The 22,283-nt window shown below is 41.4% G+C and overlaps 2 protein-coding genes across 5 annotated transcripts in view; one reads left to right on the top strand and one right to left on the bottom strand.

Moving 5' to 3' along the window:
* The window catches only part of DNAH17 (dynein axonemal heavy chain 17), a 128,694-nt gene extending 117,299 nt beyond the window's left edge, over positions 1–11,395 (top strand). For both annotated transcript variants that reach the window (XM_078384260.1, XM_078384259.1), the window contains 7 exons: positions 3,001–3,192; positions 4,950–5,129; positions 5,525–5,707; positions 6,035–6,217; positions 7,872–8,015; positions 9,426–9,651; positions 11,047–11,395. In XM_078384260.1, the coding sequence (XP_078240386.1) occupies positions 3,001–3,192; positions 4,950–5,129; positions 5,525–5,707; positions 6,035–6,217; positions 7,872–8,015; positions 9,426–9,651; positions 11,047–11,294 (1,356 nt within the window). In that variant the 3' untranslated portion in view covers positions 11,295–11,395. The remainder of the gene's footprint in view (positions 1–3,000; positions 3,193–4,949; positions 5,130–5,524; positions 5,708–6,034; positions 6,218–7,871; positions 8,016–9,425; positions 9,652–11,046) is intronic.
* Positions 10,474–22,283, bottom strand: part of PGS1 (phosphatidylglycerophosphate synthase 1) — a 45,227-nt gene continuing 33,417 nt past the window's right edge. For all 3 annotated transcript variants that reach the window (XM_020814029.3, XM_078384261.1, XM_078384262.1), the window contains 3 exons: positions 16,335–16,483; positions 13,355–13,509; positions 10,474–11,139 (listed from right to left, as the gene is read on the bottom strand). In XM_020814029.3, coding sequence (XP_020669688.3) covers positions 13,390–13,509; positions 16,335–16,483 — 269 coding nt within the window. In that variant the 3' untranslated portion in view covers positions 10,474–11,139; positions 13,355–13,389. The remainder of the gene's footprint in view (positions 11,140–13,354; positions 13,510–16,334; positions 16,484–22,283) is intronic.

The following is a 22,283-nucleotide window of genomic DNA, read 5'->3' as shown; positions in this document are numbered from 1 at the left end:
TACCTAGAAACCCCTAGAAAAGGGTCAGTGTAAGTTGAAACTGACTTGCTGTCACATAAATATTATAAAGGCAGCTCTACTGTTAACTTGTTTTGACTCCATATTATCTGTCACAATTATAAATCAGCACTACAGTTGGTTTATTTTTTTCCTAGTTTCTTTGGTACACTAGCACTGCCTTGCCGGGAAAAATGGCTGGGCTCCAGCCTCCCTTTTACAGGTTCTCATGTACATTTGTGTCTATAATACCGGTTAATTTCTGGATTACATTTTTTCTCTTATCTGTTGGAGGTAGTCCACCAGCTGAACTCCCTTCTTATCCCAAAAAACTGTTGCCATTTGCTTCTGCACCAACCTTTGCACTCGGAACTTCTTTGGCCTGGGAACCACTGTGCCTCCATTCCTTAGACTGTTCCTTTGTCACAGGATCATAACAGTAGATCCATGTCTCATCACCAGTTACCAGTTTGCACAGGAAATCAGACTCATTTCTTGCAAAATGCTCCAAAACAGCCACCGATGACTCCACACGTTTCCTCTTTTGTTCGGTTGTCAAAAGTTTGGGGATCCACTTTGGTGCCAGCTTTCTCATTTCCAAGTCATTGTGGATAATGGCACCAACTCTCTCACAGGATATTCTCAGATATATAGTAGTACTTTTGGCTGATATTCAGCGGTCCTCCATGATCATGTCATGGATGGCTTTCACATTTCAGGCACAGAGATAGAAACAGGCCTTCACTTTCAACACCAAAATGGCCATTTTTAAAATTGACAACCCAACGTTTAACTGTTGCATATGAAGGGCCGCTGTCGCCCATAGTTTGTGACATTTCATAATGGATCTGCTTTGCACCTTTCCCTTAGAGAAACAGGAACTTGATTATGGTCTTAGGCTCTTCCACATTGAACTTTTCTGGAGGTGCCACCATGTTCAATTTGGACCTGAACATGAAAGATGAGTTAAAATCATAGGTAGTTGATTTTTGCATCATTGAATACAGACAAATTGGCCAATACACCCTGCAATGTATAGCTTCCTAGCTCAATTTTTTTCTGGGAAAGGCTCAATACTTATCAGCACCCCCTCATATTTTATATTATAACTAGAGATGGGACTTTTGTTTAAATATGAAAAAAGTTCTTTATTTTCGTTTTTGGGTTCTTGCATTGATTTCAAAAAGACAGTCTCTTAAACATGATTAGTTCATAAAATAGGAATAAATGAACCTTTTTTCAATTTTCTTTTCTTTTTCACCATCATTGTCGTGCTACATTCCTTGCAGAATAGCGAGCTACTGGGTGCCAATATGTACAGGTCTATTAGGGCTTTTTTGGGCAAGTGTCAGAGAGGACACAAAGAGAGGAAAACAAAACAGCAGAACCAGTTCCTTTTGTGTTTAACAAAAGGAGTAGTACACAAAAGACACAAAAACACAAGAGGCATCCTGCTGAAAGAACCCAAAACTAAACCACAAGATTAGGACAATCTTCCTTTTTCTGTATGTACATCCCACTTAGGTCCCATATACAGTAAGAAGTGTTTAATAGTGGCTGTGAGTGGGCCTGCTTAAGGCTCAACATATATTCACTATAATCTTGTTGTTTATGACCCATTGTTGTTTTTCCTAAATCAGATTTTAATTTGTGAAAAATACATCCCCATGGCTTCTTTTAAAGTGAAATACAAGTTTACACTGTAACATTGTAATGGCAGAATGCTAATGTTTGTTATAGAGTAATAGGTTGCTATAACATAGTAATGATAGTTTAGAAAAAGTAATGAGAATTAGAAAAGATCATGAAGTGTAAGGATGAGTTACTGAGACCAAGACTATCCACACTTTGGTATTTCCTATCACCATGTGTGGGTGTGAAAGCTGGAAGGAGAAAAACTGATTTGTTGGAAATGTGATGCTGGAGGAGAGCTTTGTGGAGATCCTGAACTGCCAGAAAGATGAACAAGTTCTAGATCAAGCCTAAATTATCTCTGGAGGCAAAAATGTTGACGCTCAAGCTGTCCTACTTTGGGTACATTATGAGAAGGCAGGATTCTCTGGAAAAGACCCTAATGCTGGGAAAGGTAAAGGGCAGCAGGAAAAGAGGGTAATCCAATATGAAGTGGGCCGACTCCCTCAAGGTAGCCATAGGTTTGAGTTTACAAGAGCTGATCGGGGCTGTTGAGGACAGGACATTTTGGAAGTCACTCATTCATAGCGGAGATGACTTGACAGCACACAACAACAAAGTTTAGAAAAATACATGTTCCAGAGATTTATTTTAGCAACATGGTTAAGGGGCATGAGTAGACTTGGTTTTTAAAAATCCTTTTAATTTCTAATTAATGATTCAATATTATGTTGTTCAAGTACTATACTGATCATTCATTTTAAAGCATTATAACTGGTGTTATATTGTTACTTTATATAAAGTGTTTTATTGTTACTTTAAAAGCAGATTAAAAAGTAGATTATCGCTTCTCGGCCTTTTGGCTAAGATCAAGTGTGTAGATTAAAAAAAAATCACGGTCATAAAACAATATTCACGCAAGGATAATCATGAACAGTATCAATCTACAATAGGTTCATTTTCCTGGTAGGTCACTGCCCAGAACAAGAACCCTCCCTGGCTAAAAGACAGAACACCCAGTACCAAAGGCTTCTGGACCGGTGGGGATTACTCTGTCCTCTTCTCACTCTTCTGAAAAATTCAGACGTTCTGCAGTCCAAAACAAAACAAAACAAAACATAAAAAACTCAGACTGAACAAATGCAGGGAATTATAAGATGACCATAATCGGATGATGCCATTGGGCCATTCCTTATCAAAGTGAGAAAACCAAGTGTGGTGCAGTGGAGATTAGCACCATATAGGCTTATACCTTGGTTCTGGATCACTCTCCCTGCATCGTGGCAACACATATTACCTCATTTTAAAATGACACTGATCAGTCTTTCATAAAGGTGCTACTCAGTAGTGACCTTTCTTGTTCTCTTTTAGGATACTCTGGAAATGTGCACCAAAGAAATTGAATTCAAGTGCATTCTTTTTGCACTCTGCTACTTCCACGCAGTGGTGGCAGAACGGCGGAAATTTGGAGCTCAAGGGTGGAATAGGTCTTACCCATTCAACAATGGCGATCTCACCATTTCCATCAATGTACTGTATAACTACCTGGAAGCCAATGTGAAGGTAAAGATTTGAATTCTTTACATGGCAAAGCGACTGCTAAGCAATAATCAAGAGCCCCTTTCCTCCAGTGCTTTGATCAATGAATGCTAATACGTCTCGGAAATGGAGAAGTGCTTTATTTCCTGTACTTACTGGCTAGTATCCTATTGCTGTTGCCACCTAGGGCAGACCCATTGACTCGAAGGGGTTTGTATAAGATTAGGCTTAGCATTCAGCAATTGATTCAATGGGCCTACTGGCAGGCGGCTGGACTCAGTGACCCTTGGGGTTCCCATCCAGCCCTGTAACTGTACAATTCTATTCTAGCGAGGACTAGCAACAGAGTACCGACCACGGAGCGCAACAAAACAGTGCACCAAGTTGGCAGGGGACCCTGTTTTCAGAGCAAACAGACTGCATTTCTCAGGAAACCTTTTTCGACTGAAAAGTCACGACGATTCTTTACTCTAAATTTAGAGTTGTATTTGGGTAGTGTATTGTGTAAATAGAATGAAAACCATTTTATCAGCCCACTCCTGTCCATAGAATTCAGGGGAAAGTGGCATTTTGTAGCCTTTATAGGTCAGAGGGCTGGGGGTAGTAACAGTACGCTTCTTCAGCGTTACCCTTTTGTGACCATCCTTCGGCTAGAGTGATAGTATTTGCTTCAAATCATGGATTCAGTTAAGATGAATTTTGTCCTTTCCATAAAGAGTCTGAATGTTCCTGAAGAAGTTGGTTCTAAAAAAATGTCTATAAACTTATGCAGATTTTTGTGATAATCCATTTGTAATAACTGTTGGCAACAAGAAAAACGGTTTATTTGTGCTCTTTAAAACAATGATATTTTAATTTAAAATTACCTTTTTTTGTTGTTGAAAGGTGATTGGGTGATAGTAAAGGGAAGATGGGGAAGCGGAAGGGTTTCTCAAAAATATATTTAAAAAGGCATCGCATCCCTGCAGCAAGGGTGAAGAACTTCTTTCAGCCTGGTGGCCAAATACAGATTCAAAATTGGTGAATTTGGTGATTAAAAACCAGTGGTGGGCAGGAAAAATGGTGGACCGAAAATACATTGTATTTTAGCCTAGAGCTTTTACTGCAGGTAACTAAGCCTTAAGGAGAGCTATTTTAGACTTTCAAGATTAAGACAACAGAATGTAAAAGCTGAGAAAGCACCAAATAATGGTATAATGGAGAAGGAAACACAGCCCTCTGAAAGGTCAGATGGGTAGCCCATGAGAACTGCATACAGCCCTAGAATTTTTCCAGTTGGGATAGGATGGGATTTTCTAATTTCTTGGAACACATATCTCATTCTTTCCCATTCTAGGAGTTTTACCCACACTTTACAAACATCTAAATGTTGTTCACTTCGAAGAAAAGGCCTAAACGTGAAGCCATGAGGTCTACCTAGGCATAGCTCCATCCAAACTTCCTGTTCCAGCCCTAGTCCTAACTAGGAGCTTCCTTTCTGGGCAGGAAGTTAGACTGAGCTAGCTAAGCTTTAAACCTTCTAGTCTCGGCATGTTCTCCCAAGTGAGACACATATAGGTGTCGGTAAGGTATTTGTCAATTGGGTAGAACTCCAATAGACAAGTATGAGATATGCAATCCAAGAGATCAGAAAGTCCATTTCATGTCTCCCACCTCCTACTGTACAGTAAAAACTGAACACTTTTTGTAACATAGCCATACTGTTCTTCTGATGTCTTCCTGCAGTTGTTGCTCCAAAGTACTCTTATTCCACTATCCTGAGCTGGGGCTTATCTTCCTAGGTTCCCTGGGATGACTTGCGTTATCTGTTTGGTGAGATCATGTACGGGGGACATATCACTGATGACTGGGACCGGAGACTGTGCCGGACCTACCTGGCTGAGTATATCCGAATGGAGATGTTAGAAGGAGAAATGCTTCTGGCACCAGGATTTCTTATACCACCAAATACAGACTATAAGGTGAGAATGATTGGATGTGACTTCCCAAAACAAAATGGGCTGACATTCCAGGTAGGGGAGGAGAGGACTGCCACTTGTAACTCATGCGGCACAGGAGAGACAACATCGAAATGCCAAGAAAAGGAAACAGCTACAAGTACTGTAGTTGTATGCCAACACACTGAGGATTTTGAAAGGTAATTCAGAGGCAGGATGGGACCTCACCTAACGTTTTCAGGAAAAAATATTACAATTATGGGGAAGCTGGATAGAGGCCCACAGAGAAACACCAGGTTGGTCAAGGGGATTGGTCTTGTTAAAATATATAGTAATCTGGAAGGTGATGTGACAGTAAAGCTTAGAGTAACTTGCCCTGCAGCAGCTGTTAATACCTACTACGATTCCATGTTTTATAGGGATATCATGAATATATCGATGAAAATCTCCCACCAGAGAGTCCTTACCTGTACGGGCTTCATCCTAATGCTGAGATAGGCTTCCTCACTGTCACTTCAGAGAAACTTTTCCGTACTGTGCTGGAAATGCAACCCAAAGAGTCAGATGCAGGAGGAGGAACTGGAGTATCTCGAGAGGAAAAGGTAGGAAAACATACTTGTTTCCTTCAGCACTGGATCTCTAGTACCTATGACTGTCTAAATTTAATTTGTGCTGCTTGGTTATTTTTATTGACTAATAGATTTTAGGCTTACAGAGCTGAACTTCTGCTCCCAAAACTGCTGGCCGTTTTATTCTTTCAGTTGTGTTGGATTTTCTTGGGTCCATGGAAATACTGAATAAGGTAGATGCTGAAGTCTGACCACCACCAATATAGTACATAGTCTTCTAGTGGTTTGTTAACTTTGCTTACACTGATTTTTATGGTGAAGGGCTGACAGGCAAACCTTGTTTGGCCTTCTCTGCAATAGGTAAAAGCTGTGCTAGATGAGATTCTGGAACGGCTTCCAGAGCCCTTTAATATGGTGGAAATCATGGCAAAGGCAGCTGAAAAAACCCCTTACGTGGTAGTCGCCTTCCAGGAATGTGAACGAATGAATATCCTGACCAGTGAAATTAGGCGTTCTCTGAAAGAATTAAATTTGGGATTGAAGGTAAGAGTATATTGCATGTTTTTACTACTTCTAGACCAGAGTTATTAATCTGTCAACCAATCTGATTAAGCATGATATCATAAACAGCCATGAGAAAAGTATAACATGCTTTCTCAGTCCCAGTGATTGCCAACCAGGTTACCGACTTTTCAGTTTTCAATACTCCCCGTTACACATAAGTGAAGAGCACTTTAAAGTGGTAATTTCCAATAGGGGTAAGCTGTGCTAGTCTGTTGCAATAAAAACAAAATCTAAAAGATAGTTGTTGTAGGTTTTTCAGGCTGTTTGGCCATATTCTGAAGGTTGTTCTTCCTAACGTTTCGCTAGTCTCTGTGGCCGGCACCTTCAGAGGACACGAGTTAGAATTCTGTCTGTGTTCTGCTATAGTGTGTGGGATAGACTCAGCTATCCCACACACTACACCAGAACACAGACAGAGTTCTGACTCATGTCCTCTGAAGGTGCTGGCCACAGAGACCGGCGAAACATTAGGAAGGAAAACCTCCAGAACACAGTCAAACAGCTCAAAAAACCTACAACTATTGGATCCCAGCCATGAAAGCTTTCGAGAACACAAAATTTAAAAGACTTAAGGTTTATTTGGCAGATTTGGTGACTCCAGTTCGACTCCTTCAAATGCATCTGAAGAAATGGGCTGCGGTCCATGAAACTGTATGCCAAATACCACCGTGTAGTCTTTAAGGTGCCATGAGACTCTGTCAAACTGGCAGTGGCGCCTTTTTCCAGTCAGACTGCATATTCAGCAGAGTCTACATCTATGGGCACATGGGAACTGAAGGAGATGGCCCAAAGGTGCACAACTTGCACAATTTTCCATTGTATTCATTGGCAGGTTCTTGATTTCAGTACAGAGAATATTCATTGCCCCGGGATTCTTTCAGGCTGTTAGTTAATCCTGGTATATTATTAGCACAACATTCCAACAGATGCTTATCAAGGCTGCAGCAAGCTGGCAAAAAGTGGGTGTTGAAGGAGGGGCAAGAGAGTGGTGTTGCTTCAAGCTTTGGAGTTTCTCTTAAAACAACCATTAGAACTCTGTGCTGCCTCTCAGAAGCAGGAAGTGTACTGATGCTGAAGGTAACTGGTTGCTTTGGGAAATGCCCTTACTCCAAAAGCTTGCCTTACTGCTTAAAACCTACAAGAAACTATGAAAATCCCATAAAGCAACTCATAGGAAGTGGACACAGCAGTAAAATCATGAAAGCAGAAGAATGCTAATCTAGTAGAGAATTCAAAATAGTTTTTTAAAGTATTGTATGCTGTGCTGTTGTTAATCACCCATACCATAATTATACACTCACCTAACATCAACATTGGCAATTACAGCACTAGCTGGGAGGGTGAATCTCATTTACTCATCAAAGCAAGTGCTGGGAAATTTAAATTGCTACAGTAACAGCATTACCTAGAGGGAAGATGCCTGGAAACTCCACTGTAAATGAGGAACAACAGTACATTTACTGCATAACGTATAATCTCAAAAGGAACTTAATTAATGCCAGAGCATTCAGATAACCAGAACCTCCTCTCAAGAGGGGTGCCATTTTCATAAGATCCTACAGAAAGTTATGGACTAGACAACCATAAGCAGTTTATGATAGAGGAAACTAATTTTATTTTATTTTCCCCAAAGGGAGAGTTGACAATTACAACAGATATGGAAGAATTATCCAATGCTCTGTACTATGATAATGTGCCTGATTCCTGGACAAACCGTGCCTACCCATCATTGCTTAGTTTAGCAGCATGGTATGCTGACCTACTCCTTCGGATCAGGGTGAGGAAAACTGTTGTCTTGGTTAAAACTTTTCACAGACGGCAGAACTGGTCCTGCCAAAGTGAGGCACTTGCCTGAGGCAACAGAGTTCTGGGGAGAGAAAAACTCCCTGTCCTAACCCTGCCCTTGGCAGAGATTGCTACTGGAGAACAGTACTGGTGCTGCTGCCCTCCTGCAAGACAAAGACAAGAGGACATGATGATGATACCTGGGTGGCAGCAATGACAACAGGAACAGTGAGAACAACAATGACTGACCTACCCCAGGAACAGAAAACAGGAGAGAAGCCTGCAATGGCTACACAGCACAGGTCCTGCCAGAGGCTAGCTCTACACAAAGCCCTCGGAGACATAAACCAGTGCCTGGCTCTTCAAGAATTTGCCAGCTCTGTAGATACCTGGCGTCTGGCAGGAGACACGTATTGTGCAGCTGTTTCTGCTCTCCTGAGTTACATATTCACCATCACTGTACTTCTCTTTCTGCTTTTGGGGTGGGATGTTTTACTCCTGCCATGAGGCACTATGATCTCCTTGCTCCCGGCCCTCCCTTCAGTCTTTGTCTGGAGGGCACCAGGAGTGGGGAAAGGCAGCCCTGCCTTCTCTCCTTTGTCATTGTTCTGCATGAGCGTGGAGGAGGGCTCCTGCCATTGCTACTGTCTCCTCCTGTGGGGCTGCAAAAATGTCTCCCCCCCGCAAGAGGGAACAAGGAGCTGTTTGTGTTGTACCACATGCAAGTGTATGCATCCACGTGTGCACAAATACACACACAAAGTGAGGTATAGGAAATGGAGGGTGGCACCTTGTCTCAGACAATGGGAGAACTTGGTCTACCTCCGCAAGAAGCCATTCTTACCTGCAGATTTTTAACTACAGTACTGGACTTGGTATGGAATTTTCCATCCAGCCTTCTCATGAAAGGTGAAAACTGTCACTTAAGCACTGACCGCTTTTATTTAATGAATGAATTCTATCATTATTTAATGACAGAATAGCCACTGTCATGGCTAGCTGATTTTGTATAAGAACTTTACTATGGTATTTGCATGTGGAGTCATCTGTGTGCCATTTAAAAATACTACACGGTAAAGATCTAGATAATTTTAAAACTGCGGAGCTGGAAGGGACCCTGTGGATCATTGAGTCCAGGCACAGAGGGGGGGGGGTCCAATTCCCAGCCTAGATACTTGGGGCAGCTTTCTTTTTCAGCAGGAAACTAGGCCTGAGCTCAGCCTCTCCTGGGCCTTGATGCCTTCCAGGTGAGCACAATCCAGGTGTCCACCTGGCAGATGGAACTCCCAGAATGGAGAATTCTTTGAAAGAAACCCCCAACACACACACATGCCTATTTGTGAACATATAGTTCAAAGTACAGGATCAAATATGCAATCTGTTCCCACTGTTTCCATTTCAGGAGCTGGAGGCCTGGACAACTGATTTTGCCCTACCCACAACTGTGTGGCTAGCTGGTTTCTTCAATCCTCAGTCTTTCCTCACAGCTATTATGCAATCCATGGCCAGGAAAAATGAGTGGCCTCTTGACCGAATGTGCCTCTCAGTGGAAGTTACAAAGAAAAATCGGGAGGATATGACCGCTCCACCTCGAGAGGGCTCCTATGTCCATGGACTCTTTATGGAAGGTAAAGACAATCTTGCTTCTTACTTTAGACAAGTGGAGGGCAATTTTCACTCCTTGGTGTAGTTTCATCCATTCCTCCCTTTACTTCTGAAAATTTTCTGTAAGCAATCCATTCAGATATCTGGAAAGAGTCTGAATCCTTCCTAAAAAGTGATATGACAAGTATTTTGAAATATTTGAAAGTCTCTCACATGGGAAATGGAGCTCGTTTGTTTTCTGCAGCTCCAAAGTGGAGGACTGATCAAATGAATCCAAATTACAGGAAAGGAAATTTGGTTACCTATTAGGAAAGTAAGTTTACTTCCTGAAAATAAGAGGTTTTTGACATCAGAATAGACTACCTTGGAGTGAAGCAGACTCACCATGCACTGGAGGCCGTTAAAGATTACTTGCCCACCTGGTTTAGCTGTGGATATGCTACTTTGGAAGGGAGTTGGCCTCTATGATCCTTGAGGTTTAATTCAGTTCCACAGTTCTATGGCTCTCTGAAAGAATGATTTGGTGTTGCCCAGCTGGCCACTTTGGAGGAAGGGAGAGAGGCTCCAGCCCCCTCCACCGCTGGCATGTATCCTCCAAGAGAACAAGTTCATCATCCCTGCTGTAGACAAGAGATATTATTTGGCAGCAGGGGGCTTGGCATTTCCTATTAGTAAGCATAGAATCTTCTGCACAAGTTAGCATTCTATCTAACTAGGTGTTACCAAAATAGGGTTCCTTTGTTCAGAAACTAGTCAAGATGGTTTCCACCCAAAAGTATTTTCAAGCTCAATTGTACAGTTGTACTGTACTTTCATAAACACAAATACAGGATGCAAAAAGAAAGTAGAGTTTGGCTAGCTGCCTTGTTTATTTCATAGTATTAGAGCATGTCAGCAGGGGGCAGCAAATGTCCATTTTATTATCATCACACTGATGGGAATTTTTGAACAGTAAGAGAAGTAACTGCATAATTACCTTTATTAAAATACTCCTAGGTTTTAGGTTGGGAATGTAATATCTACAATGACCTTTTCCCTAGTAGCTATTATTTTAAGGAGAGCTGGAAGGGACCCTATCGGTCAACTAAGCAGGGCTGGGCTTTATATTGCTAAGGCTAAATAAATGAACTGGTGGGTGGAAGAGTACATGGCTTTCCACAGCAAAACAACACTGCTGCAGGCTCAGGGCACAGTCAGAATCCATCTTCTAAAATCATATCTGTAACACTTGCAAAATGCATGCACAAATGGCTAGAAGTGGCCTCAAGTGGCACCACAGGCCCACCCAAGCCAAGGCATGTAGCCTTTATCCATGCTGCTAATGACAGGTCCGTTGTCGTGCTGGGCTCCCTCAGGGCTCGCTACCAGTCAAGCCCTTCTTTAGTTGATCAGGAGAGTTCCGTCTTTTCTCACTGCAGGTGCGCGGTGGGATATTCAGACTGGGGTCATCAGCGATGCACGCCTGAAGGAGCTGACCCCCTCGATGCCAGTCATCTTCATCAAAGCCATCCCTGTGGATCGCATGGACACCAAGAACATGTATGAGTGCCCTGTCTATAAGACACGTACACGAGGCCCCACCTATGTTTGGACCTTCAACCTCAAGACAAAAGAGAAACCAGCTAAGTGGATTCTTGCTGGAGTTGCTCTGCTCTTGCAAGTTTAACGTGCAAGTGAACAAAACTCTACATCCTGCCCCCCCTCATCCCCTTTCTGCAAAGCCAGAGAGTTGTTCACAAGTGGCTAATAAAAAATACATTTGTTGGAGACATGTCTGCTGTGACATTACGCTCAGGTACAGCAGCCTGATACCAATGATAGGAAACCTATCCTGTCAGCATGGGCTCTGCCCTAGCACACTGGAATGAACATACACATTTTAATACAGTGGTCTGCATGGAACATTTGCATTGGTTTCTCACTTTAAACTCACAGCCTGTTGCTTGTTGAAAGTTACAACGGCAGTCTGCATTTATTCCAGTGTGTTGCTCCCCAACCCTACATTCCTTAAAGCTAGCCATTAAGAGCAGACATTATTCCCAGTGTCATTATGCAGTGCCACAAAAACAAGGTTTCTGGTCTGCTCTATTTAATCAGACAGCTGGCAGAGCATTTTTATGCCACTGCAATTTAGGTGTAAGCAACCCCAATAGTCTAAAGTAATGCAAAACTTAGTAGCCAGAGATTTATTTCTACTAGCCAGCAAAAACATAGTACTGTACAAGTCATTCTGAAATACTATACAGTAAGAACAGCCTGCTTTCCCCATGGAACTATGGAGTGGGACTAAGAGCAGTTAATATTGTTCTCTGTAATTCTGAGCCAGTTTCTGAAAATTAAAAATGGTTTCCAAATTCCTGACACGCCCACAGCACCATAAACAGCTGTGTTCAAAACCCAGAGTTTAAAAGCTCAAAGGTGGATGTTCAGCACCCCTGTTCTTCCCCATGGCTCCTCCAAAATCAGAAAGATAATTTAGACTGCCTGGTATGAATTTTACCTTTTGCCACCAATTACTTGAAGGAAAGAAACCACGTCAGTGTTGTGGAAATATTTCCACCCCACCCTTGCCAGCCCCACATCTTCCTCTTCCAGTAAAAATGACACTTTATAGTTGTATGAAACTGAACATGAAGTTTGGCTTCCCAGATTGGGTGCAGAAAAGCTGATGAATCAGGACCTGTCATTCGCTACTGTATTTAAAAAGGGTGTAAATCCCTCTTCAGTCTCATGCACAATGAATGATTCCCCATGTGAGCCCAATAGCTCTGGCTCTGTCCCTGCTGGGGAGTGTTGGCCTCTTTTCAGAGCAAGCATGTGCCTACACACCTGCAGCTCACCTGTGGACTGGAGCAGAGAGGTGGGCGATGCCCTAGAGGGTGAGCACAGGGATCGACAGATTTAAGGAGGAGACCAAGTCAAAAGAAGAGGACTGCTGGACTGATACACTGGAGGTGCTGGAAGCCAAGGAAGTGACCATGATAGCAGGGTGTAAGACGACCAGCTGCTGTGACCTGGACTCTGGCCAGTTTTGTTCTACTTCTTAATTCTTTTGGCCAAGTACTCTCGTCCCTTCCACCTGCCTGCTGCTGTACCCTCAACTGGGCCACTTTTTCAGATGGGCATCTACATTCTAGATTCAGAAACAGCGTACAATACATATTTATTTTGAATCATTTATAGATAACGACAGCATCTGAATTGCCTTTTCTCACACCAATTTAGGTAGAAGTATATTTCAGCATCATTGGTACACATTCTAGTGTGTTTTACTGAGAAATGGTTTAAGTGTCCTGAAAGTGAGTGTTGGACTTTTTCCCAAAGTACACTTTTTCCATTTTTTGTGAGAGAAGTGGCAGTTCAAATGGACAGTCATACCTGATTTGAAGTACACGTATTTAGTTTCTGTAACAAAATTAGCTCAATGTTCTTGACAGCCGGAACATTCTCCAGGTGACCTCCAATAAAGCTGGCCAATTGTGACCCTTTTACATTATACAAAACTTTTAAACTTTTACCAGATGAACCTGATAAACTGATACAACGGAATAAGACCTCACAGCAATATTGGCATTCTAATGTAGTCTATCAGGCACAAAGATTTGTGCTCGAAAAGAATACTGCTTTAAAACGAAAGACGGTTCAATTAAATCAACTCAGGCTTATTTCCTGTTGACAGTGCTTGCCTAGGGGATGGGTGTAAAAACAAGGACATACAAAACTCACCCAAAGGACCAGCCTTCCTTTCTTTCTTTTCTTTTCTAGAAGAAATTCTTAATCAGAGGTGTCAACATCTTTACCCACAGCTTGATATAGCGATTGGGCTGCTCAAAAGTCAAGGCAGACACAGTGCCAGAACGCAAGTAGAGTTGTTTCTGCTCCTATACAGAAGAAAGAAATGCAGGATAGATGCATACTTTTATTTTCATTATGCTCAGCAAAAGGCACCCCTGATACTGCCATCCCAACTCAAGAATCACTGATTCCTCCCCAACAGTCTGCCATGGATCAAAAAGAGTTAAGGTCAACGTGCTGTTCAAGGTGCTGTCAGGATCCCCTATCCATCCATCCAACCAACCAATCACATCCCCCTCTCCAACAGTAAGCTTGGATATGAACTTCAGGTTGGTATGCCAAGCCTTTCCAAAGTCTGGCATCTCAGAAGCCAGCTGAGCCAAACCCAAGTAATTACACAGCCAGAGCCCAACCCACACATGTATACAAACACACTGAGGAAGAAAGCATTGCAAGATTTGGCCCTGCAGTTACTCTTTTTCCCGTAACACAGCCAAACCCTGAGCTATAATTGTCCAAATAGGAAGCCTGACTTTAATCTCCAGAGACTGGACTGTTCATTTCTCTTTAGAAAAAAAAACCCTCCTAGGCTGCAGTTTAAAATGAATGTGCCGTCAAGGTTTCAATGCAGTTCCCAGAAACACTAAGCTTCTTCGTAGTATAAACAATTCAGCTGGAGGGAAAATGAGAGTCTCTGTTACAATGGTTACAGCACATGGTCTTTGGAGGCAATGCTTATGTCCTAAGGATATTTTTTTGGTCTGAATTAACATGGTACACTGCAGTACCTGCAGCATCCTGACACGATCACAGGGATTTCTACACATCTTCCCCAACCGCCCAAGCTCAGTTTCTTACCAGCACCCATAATGTCATGATTGCCACCCACAGTACAACCTCCCCATGCCCAGCTGAAGCCTGTTAAGTTTAGACTATGATGGCTAAATTCTCATTCACCTCGTTTTTTTCTGTTCCTATTATACCCTAGATACCACATGCACTTAGCAAAGTTGGTTTTTAAACATAAAAAATATACCAAAGTAATCATGGCTTCTCTCACAACCATCCCCTTAAAAATGGTTCCAGTTCATGTCCAGTGAAATGAGAACTTATCACTTTGTAAAACAAGTAAGAGCAGTGGTCGACAGAGGCTCCTAGGCTGTTGTCTGAACTCTTAAGAGCATTTCTAAAGGTTCCAATTATGTCAGAAAAAACATAGTAATCTCTGAGAGATCATGATATAAACATTAAAAAATGAAAAACAAACAAAACAAAACCCAGTGCATCCTCCAGCAAATTGAGAAGAACTATGTGAGAGATAAAGTCTTATTTCACATTGAGTAAGGGTTTGAAGATTGCAAGTGGTGGCAGGAACGATTATGAAAGCAATTCAAGTCACATCTTGCCTTCTTTGAAGCCTTGCTTCTTCTCTCAAGCTGTCTGCCCTCACCCAGAAAATTCAAATGGGTGGGACTGGGTTCCAGGTTTTGAAGACACATCACTTCCATGATTTCACTTCTGCAAAGTCAGTATTGAAGCTGACCCCTCCTGGTTCTTTCATACATGCAGACAATGTGGGACAGGGGAAAGTTCAGTGGTAGCCACAGAACTGGTTAGCTGGTAAGCCAAACCAATGTGTGGACTCCAAGAATTCATATATGATTTCTGCAGTTAGGCTGCATAAAAACCTCAAGCAATGTTATTGCCAAGTCTTAACACTCTGAAATGATCATTTCAATAGATGTTTGGCTTTCAATTCTCGTACTAGGGATCTCAAGGGAAATCTAAGCTGATCATAAATTTCAAATAGAAAAAACAAAAATAGTATTTGTGTGATTCTTAACACACACATTTATTTCAGTTCAGATCTCAGTTCTACTACAGCTACGTTGAGATGGAATTGTGATGAAAAGACAATAATCTACATGCATTTGCAAATCCAATGTAGGAAGGACTGTTCAAAAATCAGGTCAGAACAATCAAGTGAATGGATGATCAAGGCAATGAAAGCAGAAAGATAGCATTGAATTAATTTAAAAAAATTAAAATAAGTCCAAAGCAACTATCCTTTTGTTAACCTTAAAAAACCCAGATGTCTACACTAAAACCCACAAGAGTACATAAAAAGGAAATACTAGTGTTCCTTCGTGGAAAGAATGAGACTACAGCCCTCCCTCAAACTGTGGGAAGGAATAAACCAGAAAGAATCTTGGAATTTTACTCCTAGTTATAAAATTCAACAGGCTTATGGGTTATCTAAACACTACAAGCTACTGAAAACAGTTTTAGAGAATGTTCTTGCAAAGTCTGTGGGTTGCTTTGCTTCCCATGTGTGTCATTCCTAGGATGGAGAGAACCAGAAAAAGAAAGCATGTGGGTACAGTAGAGATGGGCATGAACCACCAGTTTGTGTTTCAGCTGAATAGGTGTTCAGCACTTCCCAGCCCTGCTTCTTCTGGTGGGCACCCACACACTCAGAGGCTGCATCCCCACTCATCTCCTACAAATGTATCCTCTGAGCGGGCAACCACTGGAGGTAGGGCTGGGAAGTGCTGAACAACTGTTCTGCCAAAAAATGAACTGGCACAAACCACCAAACCCTGAGCTAGAATTGTCCAAATAGGAAGCCCGTGCCCATCTCTAGGGTACATTAGAGCCAGAGATCCTCTACTTTCAAGAATGTTTTCTCCTTATCCTTCAGGAACAGGCTACTCTTAGTGAGTTCTGATCCATTCAGGCTTATAGCAGCTACTTGAAATTATACATTATTATTGCAGGAACTTCTGACCAGAACTCATGCAAATTTCCTCCATTCTGAATTACTGAAGTTTTAGAGCAAACTTTCCTTTCAGATTTGCTCAGTCCCATTAATAAAGCACATGCTCATAAGATCAGTCCATGACTTACATACCTGATCGAACTGCTGCTGCAGGGCTTTGTTTTCTGTCACTATCGCCACTTGTGCTTCCAGGTCCCGATGAACTGACCTGTACCCAAAATTAGGAGAGCCAATCAGAGTTAAGCAGGGCAGACTGCTTCCTGCCAGGTACAACCAGAGGCCTACAAAGACACATGAAGGGGGGGAAAAGGAAATGACTATGGAATTGGTAAAAGTCTCAAACAATACTTTGTTCTTGAAAGGAAAAACAACAAAACAGTTTGTTAGGCTTACCAGCAGTGTAAATGGGTCAGACTGCTAAGTAAGCAACCAGGAAATAGGAATGCTTCCCTCCAGAAAATGTTACAAAACTCAGTGGAATATCTAACATTTAAGTGACAGCACATACAGAAGCTGACCCTGCTCATCTGGTACAATAAAATCCTTACAATGTAGGGTATATCAGCTCTACTGCAACACACATTTCACACCATAAATAACTACATTGGTGACCTGGCCAGAATGTTACAATATTAAGCACATTCAAAAACGCATCAATAAAGCCAAGATTGGCAAGATTTCTTAGGACTTTGTTGATAAAGAACACAACTTACGATCAGTATTTATTCAAAATGTGCAGGCCAAAGTTATCATCTACCCCTCCCAAACTGTTCTTACTCTTGCAGGCATAGATGAGGTGAAGATGAAGAACAATTCCTTCAATAAGGAAAAGGGTTTACCCTTCAGAAGCTATACTGGTCTATCAAAAGGACAGGGAAGGGGTAAAGCTCTTGTATCCATACCCATAAAATGTAAGGTCTTTTAGAGCAAAAGTAAACTGCCTGAGCAGTTTCAGCACACCCAAGGCAGTAACACCTGCCTGTCCAGTTGGTCCCATCCTTTGATCTGGAATAGAAAGTCATCCCAATGGAAATTACAAGATATACTGGCAATAATTATAACATTACACTTATCTTCTTAAAGCGTTTGTTCAGGCTAATGGGAGAGTTAATGTTTTCCAGAGGAGCAGGGGAGGAAAGCAACTATAGCAGGCTCTTCAGTTGAAGAGTCAGAAACCAAGACTTCCAACACCTCTAAAGTACTGTGTCAAATGCAAGCTACCATACTTTTCACTCTTGTCATAGCTGGGAAGTAGTTCGCATTTATCCTTTTTTCTGAATGTACCTCAAATGACCAAAGCTAGCATGATTACATGCACAGCATCCGTATTTTTATGACTGTTTACACCCAAAACAAGCACTACAATTGTTCTGCCATGAACAGGGCAGGTGAGTTCATTGGTGGTAGATCACACCAAGATCAGAGCCCTAGTTTGGTTTCAAGGGGCATCACCAAAAATATGTCATCAAAAAGGAAAGAACAATCTGAAAAATATTTGTAAGGCAAATTGTGTGTAACTATTTCCCTCACATTAACATTAGACTAAAGGTCTTCCTTGTTAGTCACCTTGAGTTCTAATTTCTACCTGAAAGGAAGAGGAGCTATGGCAGAGAAAATAGTTCCTTCTTAAAATGGGAAGTTTCCCAGTTTTTAAAAAAGGAGCACCACCCAAAATAATCTGAGAAAGAAAATGGCTTACTCCTTTACTTAGGTCTGAAGTTCCAGAATACACCCAGGCAGTTGCCTCTGCACATATATACTACACCCATCAGTTCAATTACAGTGTAAGCCTGATAATGCACTGTCTCTCCATCTTCTTATTTCTTTCCTTTCCTAAACAGAACCATTAGAAAGCCACTAATGTGGGGAAAACCCTGCGAAAACTCTGTAACAACACACTTTCCATCCTTCCTACCACATATTTCCCTGACTTTTTTATTTTTTATCACCTCTGTAGTAATTATTATGAAGTATACATGTTAAGCTATCTGGATAGCTCAGTAAGTTAGGTATCTGGCTGCAGAGACAGAGGTTGGGAGTTTAATTCTCTACCATGCCTCCTGAGCAAGGTTTCCTGACTCTACCTCCCCTATGCGCAGCTCTCCTCCTCCTCCTCCACACAGCGATCGCACTTGGTTCCAGTCATGACGGAACCCTGCATGAGAGGCGGGTGGAGGCATGTGCGGGCACGGGGTGACATTGCATGAGAGAGAGGCAGAGCCCTGCCCTGCGGGGCTGAAAATTAGAGGGTATATGTTGCTCCTGAGAGAAGAGCCAGTCTGTGTGGTCCTGGGCAAGCTTCTTCCCTGGGGAAGAAAGGAATGGTAAAGCACTTTGGAGAATTCACTAGCTAGAAAACCCTGGAGAGGGTCACCATAAGCAAGAACTGACCTGACTGTGCCAGTGTGCTCACTAAATTCTAGCAGATGAGGCAACAGGAGATTAAGCAACTAAATATTCAAACAGCTGACAGAAGGTGGGAGGCACCATTGTCAAAACGGCTTGCAGAACCAAGTTTAGAGGTATTTGTTGCTAAGATAAGTCAGGGCTAATTATACTGTTCCATCTTTTGTCCTAAACTGAACAGCCATCATTAGTACGCCTTTGGCTAAAAGGTTACTTAATGTCACTTTAAAGAAAGATTTCCAAGTTCTTTGCCAACCTGGTGTAATTAGGGATGGGCTTTCTGTGTTCAAACAAAAGACCCAAAACATAAATGACATTCTCTTTTGTGGTATGTTGGCGATTGATAAGCCATATACTGTAACCACAAATGATTCATGTTTATGAAAGGGGGTATGCAAAATTTTAAGTCTTTCTTGTAACCTTTGGTGACTTTTCACTCTGTCTCAAATGGCCTGAGAACTTTTTTATCCCATAATTTTATGAGGTTTGTCAACAAAAACTAATCAGAACATCTGGGGGCCTGGGAATTTTGAATCCATAAAAAGGCCTGGAATCCAGTGGGAAGCGCTCTTTGATTCAGTTCTTCCTTGCAGGATTACCGTATACGGAGTTCCCGGTGCCATTCATCTTGGATTGTTGCCAGCCTACCTATCTTCTGTGCCTCCATTTTGGACACTTCGGTCATTTTCTCGGTTTTTTGGGAAATATTTCCCCCTCTATTCATATTATTTTTGCTGCTGTCAGACAACCCACCTATGCCAACACACTTTTCTAAGATTATTTTTTTAATTTTTCAGCTATTTTTCTTCTCTGTGTTGTGGGGAAAGTACTTTTCCTAACTGATTGATTGATTGGGGGGAGCAGGACAAGAATGTGATACTGTGTTTCCCCAAAAATAAGACAGGGTCTTATATTAATTTTTGCTCCAAAAATGCAGTAGGGCTTATTTTTAGGGGATGTTTTATTTTTTTCCATGTATGACAATCTACATTTGTTCAAATACAGTAATGTCATCTTCTTCTGGTTACTGTGGGGTTTCACTTAACTCCGGCTTATTTTGGAGGTAGGGCTTATATTACGAGCATCATGAAAAATCATACTAGGGCTTATTTTCAGGTTAGGTCTTATTTTTGGGGAAACAGGGTAATATAAATTAGTACCTGCATAGGTCTGGTTTTTCTTTTTCGTGTACTGTTGCCTGCTTTTGGAGCTGACTGATTCTCTGTTTCCATGCCTCTTGCTTTTCTGGAATATTTTTAAAGGGTTCTTAGGGCTTCTGGAGCATCAGAAAACATAAGCAGGGAAACATGAACAGGAAACTCAAAGGAGGTTGGTAGACAAAAAAAAGCAAACATTTTTCCCCATCTTGCACTATATTACTACAGTACTGTTGTTTTTTATTTTATTATATTGTTTTTATTCTATCTATTATTGTTAGCCACCCAGAATAGACTTCAGTCTAGATGGGCAGGGTATAAATTTAATAAATAAATAAATTAAATTAAATGAAACCACCCATCCAAACACTTATATAAAAGAAATACAAATATTTTCATTGTGCATATGCCTAGTTTAAATAATTAACTGCCTTGAATACTGGCTTTATTTCCCAAGTTACCATGTCCATGTTTGAATAATAATGCCTAGTCTGCATCCCTCTGTGAAAGCAAACAAAAACCTTTCATCAGTAATTCCACACATGTATTTCTATTTCTACTTTTCTACACAATAATCTATAGTTATTTTGACACAGCCGTAACAGATGCTTGTTTTCCAAGCTATAAACGGTTCTTTTAATGCAAAGTGCCACAGCTACTTTTCATTACTATACCCCTCATGATTTTTGTAGCCAAGAATGCCCAACTCCTTGAGTTCCAGAGAACAATACACAACTTAGCCATGGAAAACAGAAGGGGAGGAATGCCTGCAAACATGCTGGAATTTGACTCCACAAATCACTTTTTTTTTTCTCCTACACACTGTACAGTGTTGACTTCTGACTATGCCAGGCTAGACTTGGCTCATGTCATGACTTGCCTCTTCAAGAGACAGCATTTAATCTATGACCCAGCACTCCTTCAATTCCAATAAGGAAACTCTGAGTTGCAAGTGATATCCTGCACCCGAATTTCATAACTGGTAGGAAAACATTTTTGTCTCTGATTCAGAGGGTACTTATGACCTCAAAATGAAGCAATATGTTCTCATCTCCTTACACTCATAGCACCTCTTCAGGAGAGTGGTTCTGAAATAAAAATCTCTAACAATGCCCTGCTCAACCAGAAGGCAGAAGAACCTACATTACTACAACTCAGAAATGATCCAAGAGATTGCACACTTTGGGGAGTTTTTCACATGTGAAACTGTTGCTCAGCTAACATAAACAAGTAACATGCCCTAAGGATTAGCCTCTGTACAAGACAGCTGGCCAGTGTAACACCAGGAAAAAGGAATCTAAGAGGGATCTTGAAAAGTGTAAGTCAATTAACCTGACATCCACTCTAGGTGAAACTGGCAGAAAGGTAATTGATGTGTTATTAGTTCTTCAGAGTGCTTTCAATAGTGTTGATAACATGTGTGCAATGTGATCTGGACTTCCAAATGACATTAAATTGTTTAGGATAGTTAACGTGGAACACAAAAACTTCAAAAGAACCGTTGTTCCAAACTGTAGAAACGGGCATTAAAACAGCAAATATGGTTCTTTGTAAGCAAACTGATGGTAATGCACATACCATGGGGATTCTAACTTCATATATATGCTGATAGGATCTGGGCTGGTGGCGACTGACCTAGAAAGGGATCTTGGCAATGTACCCTCTAATTTTCAGGCCTGCTGGGTGGGGCTCCGCTTCTCTTGCATGCAATTCCACCACCTTGCACAACAGGGGTCCGTCGTGACTGGAACCAAAGGGGTTGAACGTGATCACTGCACGGAGGAGAAAGAGAGCTGCATTGAGGGAGGCAGAGTTGTGCACATGCCCAGCTTAGAGGGAAGCTTGGATTGTGGCATTGTGTTGGACTGCTAGATAAAAATAAAGATCACTGTGCAGCTGTTATAAAAAAGGATAAATCTCATTTCATAATGAGAGCTGGAATCAACAGAACTGCCAATATCATACGGTCTTTATGGAAAACCGATGACATGGCCCACCATCTATATATGGTGTTTGATCTCGTTATTGCACATGAATTAAGCGTACTGTAAAAAGGGGAAGAACAGAGCAAATAAAATGATCAAGAGGATGGAGCAACTGATCTGTGAGGAAAGGTTAGAGTATTTGTAGCTGTTTAGCTTAGCAAAAGAGGCAGATGAGAGATTTGTCTGAAATTATGTATGGTGTGGTAGGAATAGGAAAAATGCTTCCTTCCATCTCTCACAATAGCAGAAATATGTTGTTATGATAGAATGCGTCCACTGATGCTTAATAGTGGGACATTCAGAACTGATTTTAAAAAATACCTATGGGTTATAGGCAGTCCTTAGGGATGACAAAGATTACCACATTCAGTATAGCATATGTCTACCTACTGATGCTACCTACTATACATCTGACCACAAAAGGTTGTCCCAAATATTTTTTTCTCAAATGTTGTATCTGGCAAAATCTAAAGAAACAAAAAAGACAAAAACATGTGGCACCTTAAAGACTAGCTATAATATTTTGATGTAAG

The sequence above is a fragment of the Pogona vitticeps genome, chromosome 2, assembly GCF_051106095.1.
Source record: "Pogona vitticeps strain Pit_001003342236 chromosome 2, PviZW2.1, whole genome shotgun sequence".
In the NCBI taxonomy this organism is placed as follows: domain Eukaryota; kingdom Metazoa; phylum Chordata; class Lepidosauria; order Squamata; family Agamidae; genus Pogona; species Pogona vitticeps.
The sequence above is the reverse complement of the archived record's forward strand: the minus strand, read 5'-3'. Positions and strand labels throughout refer to the sequence as shown.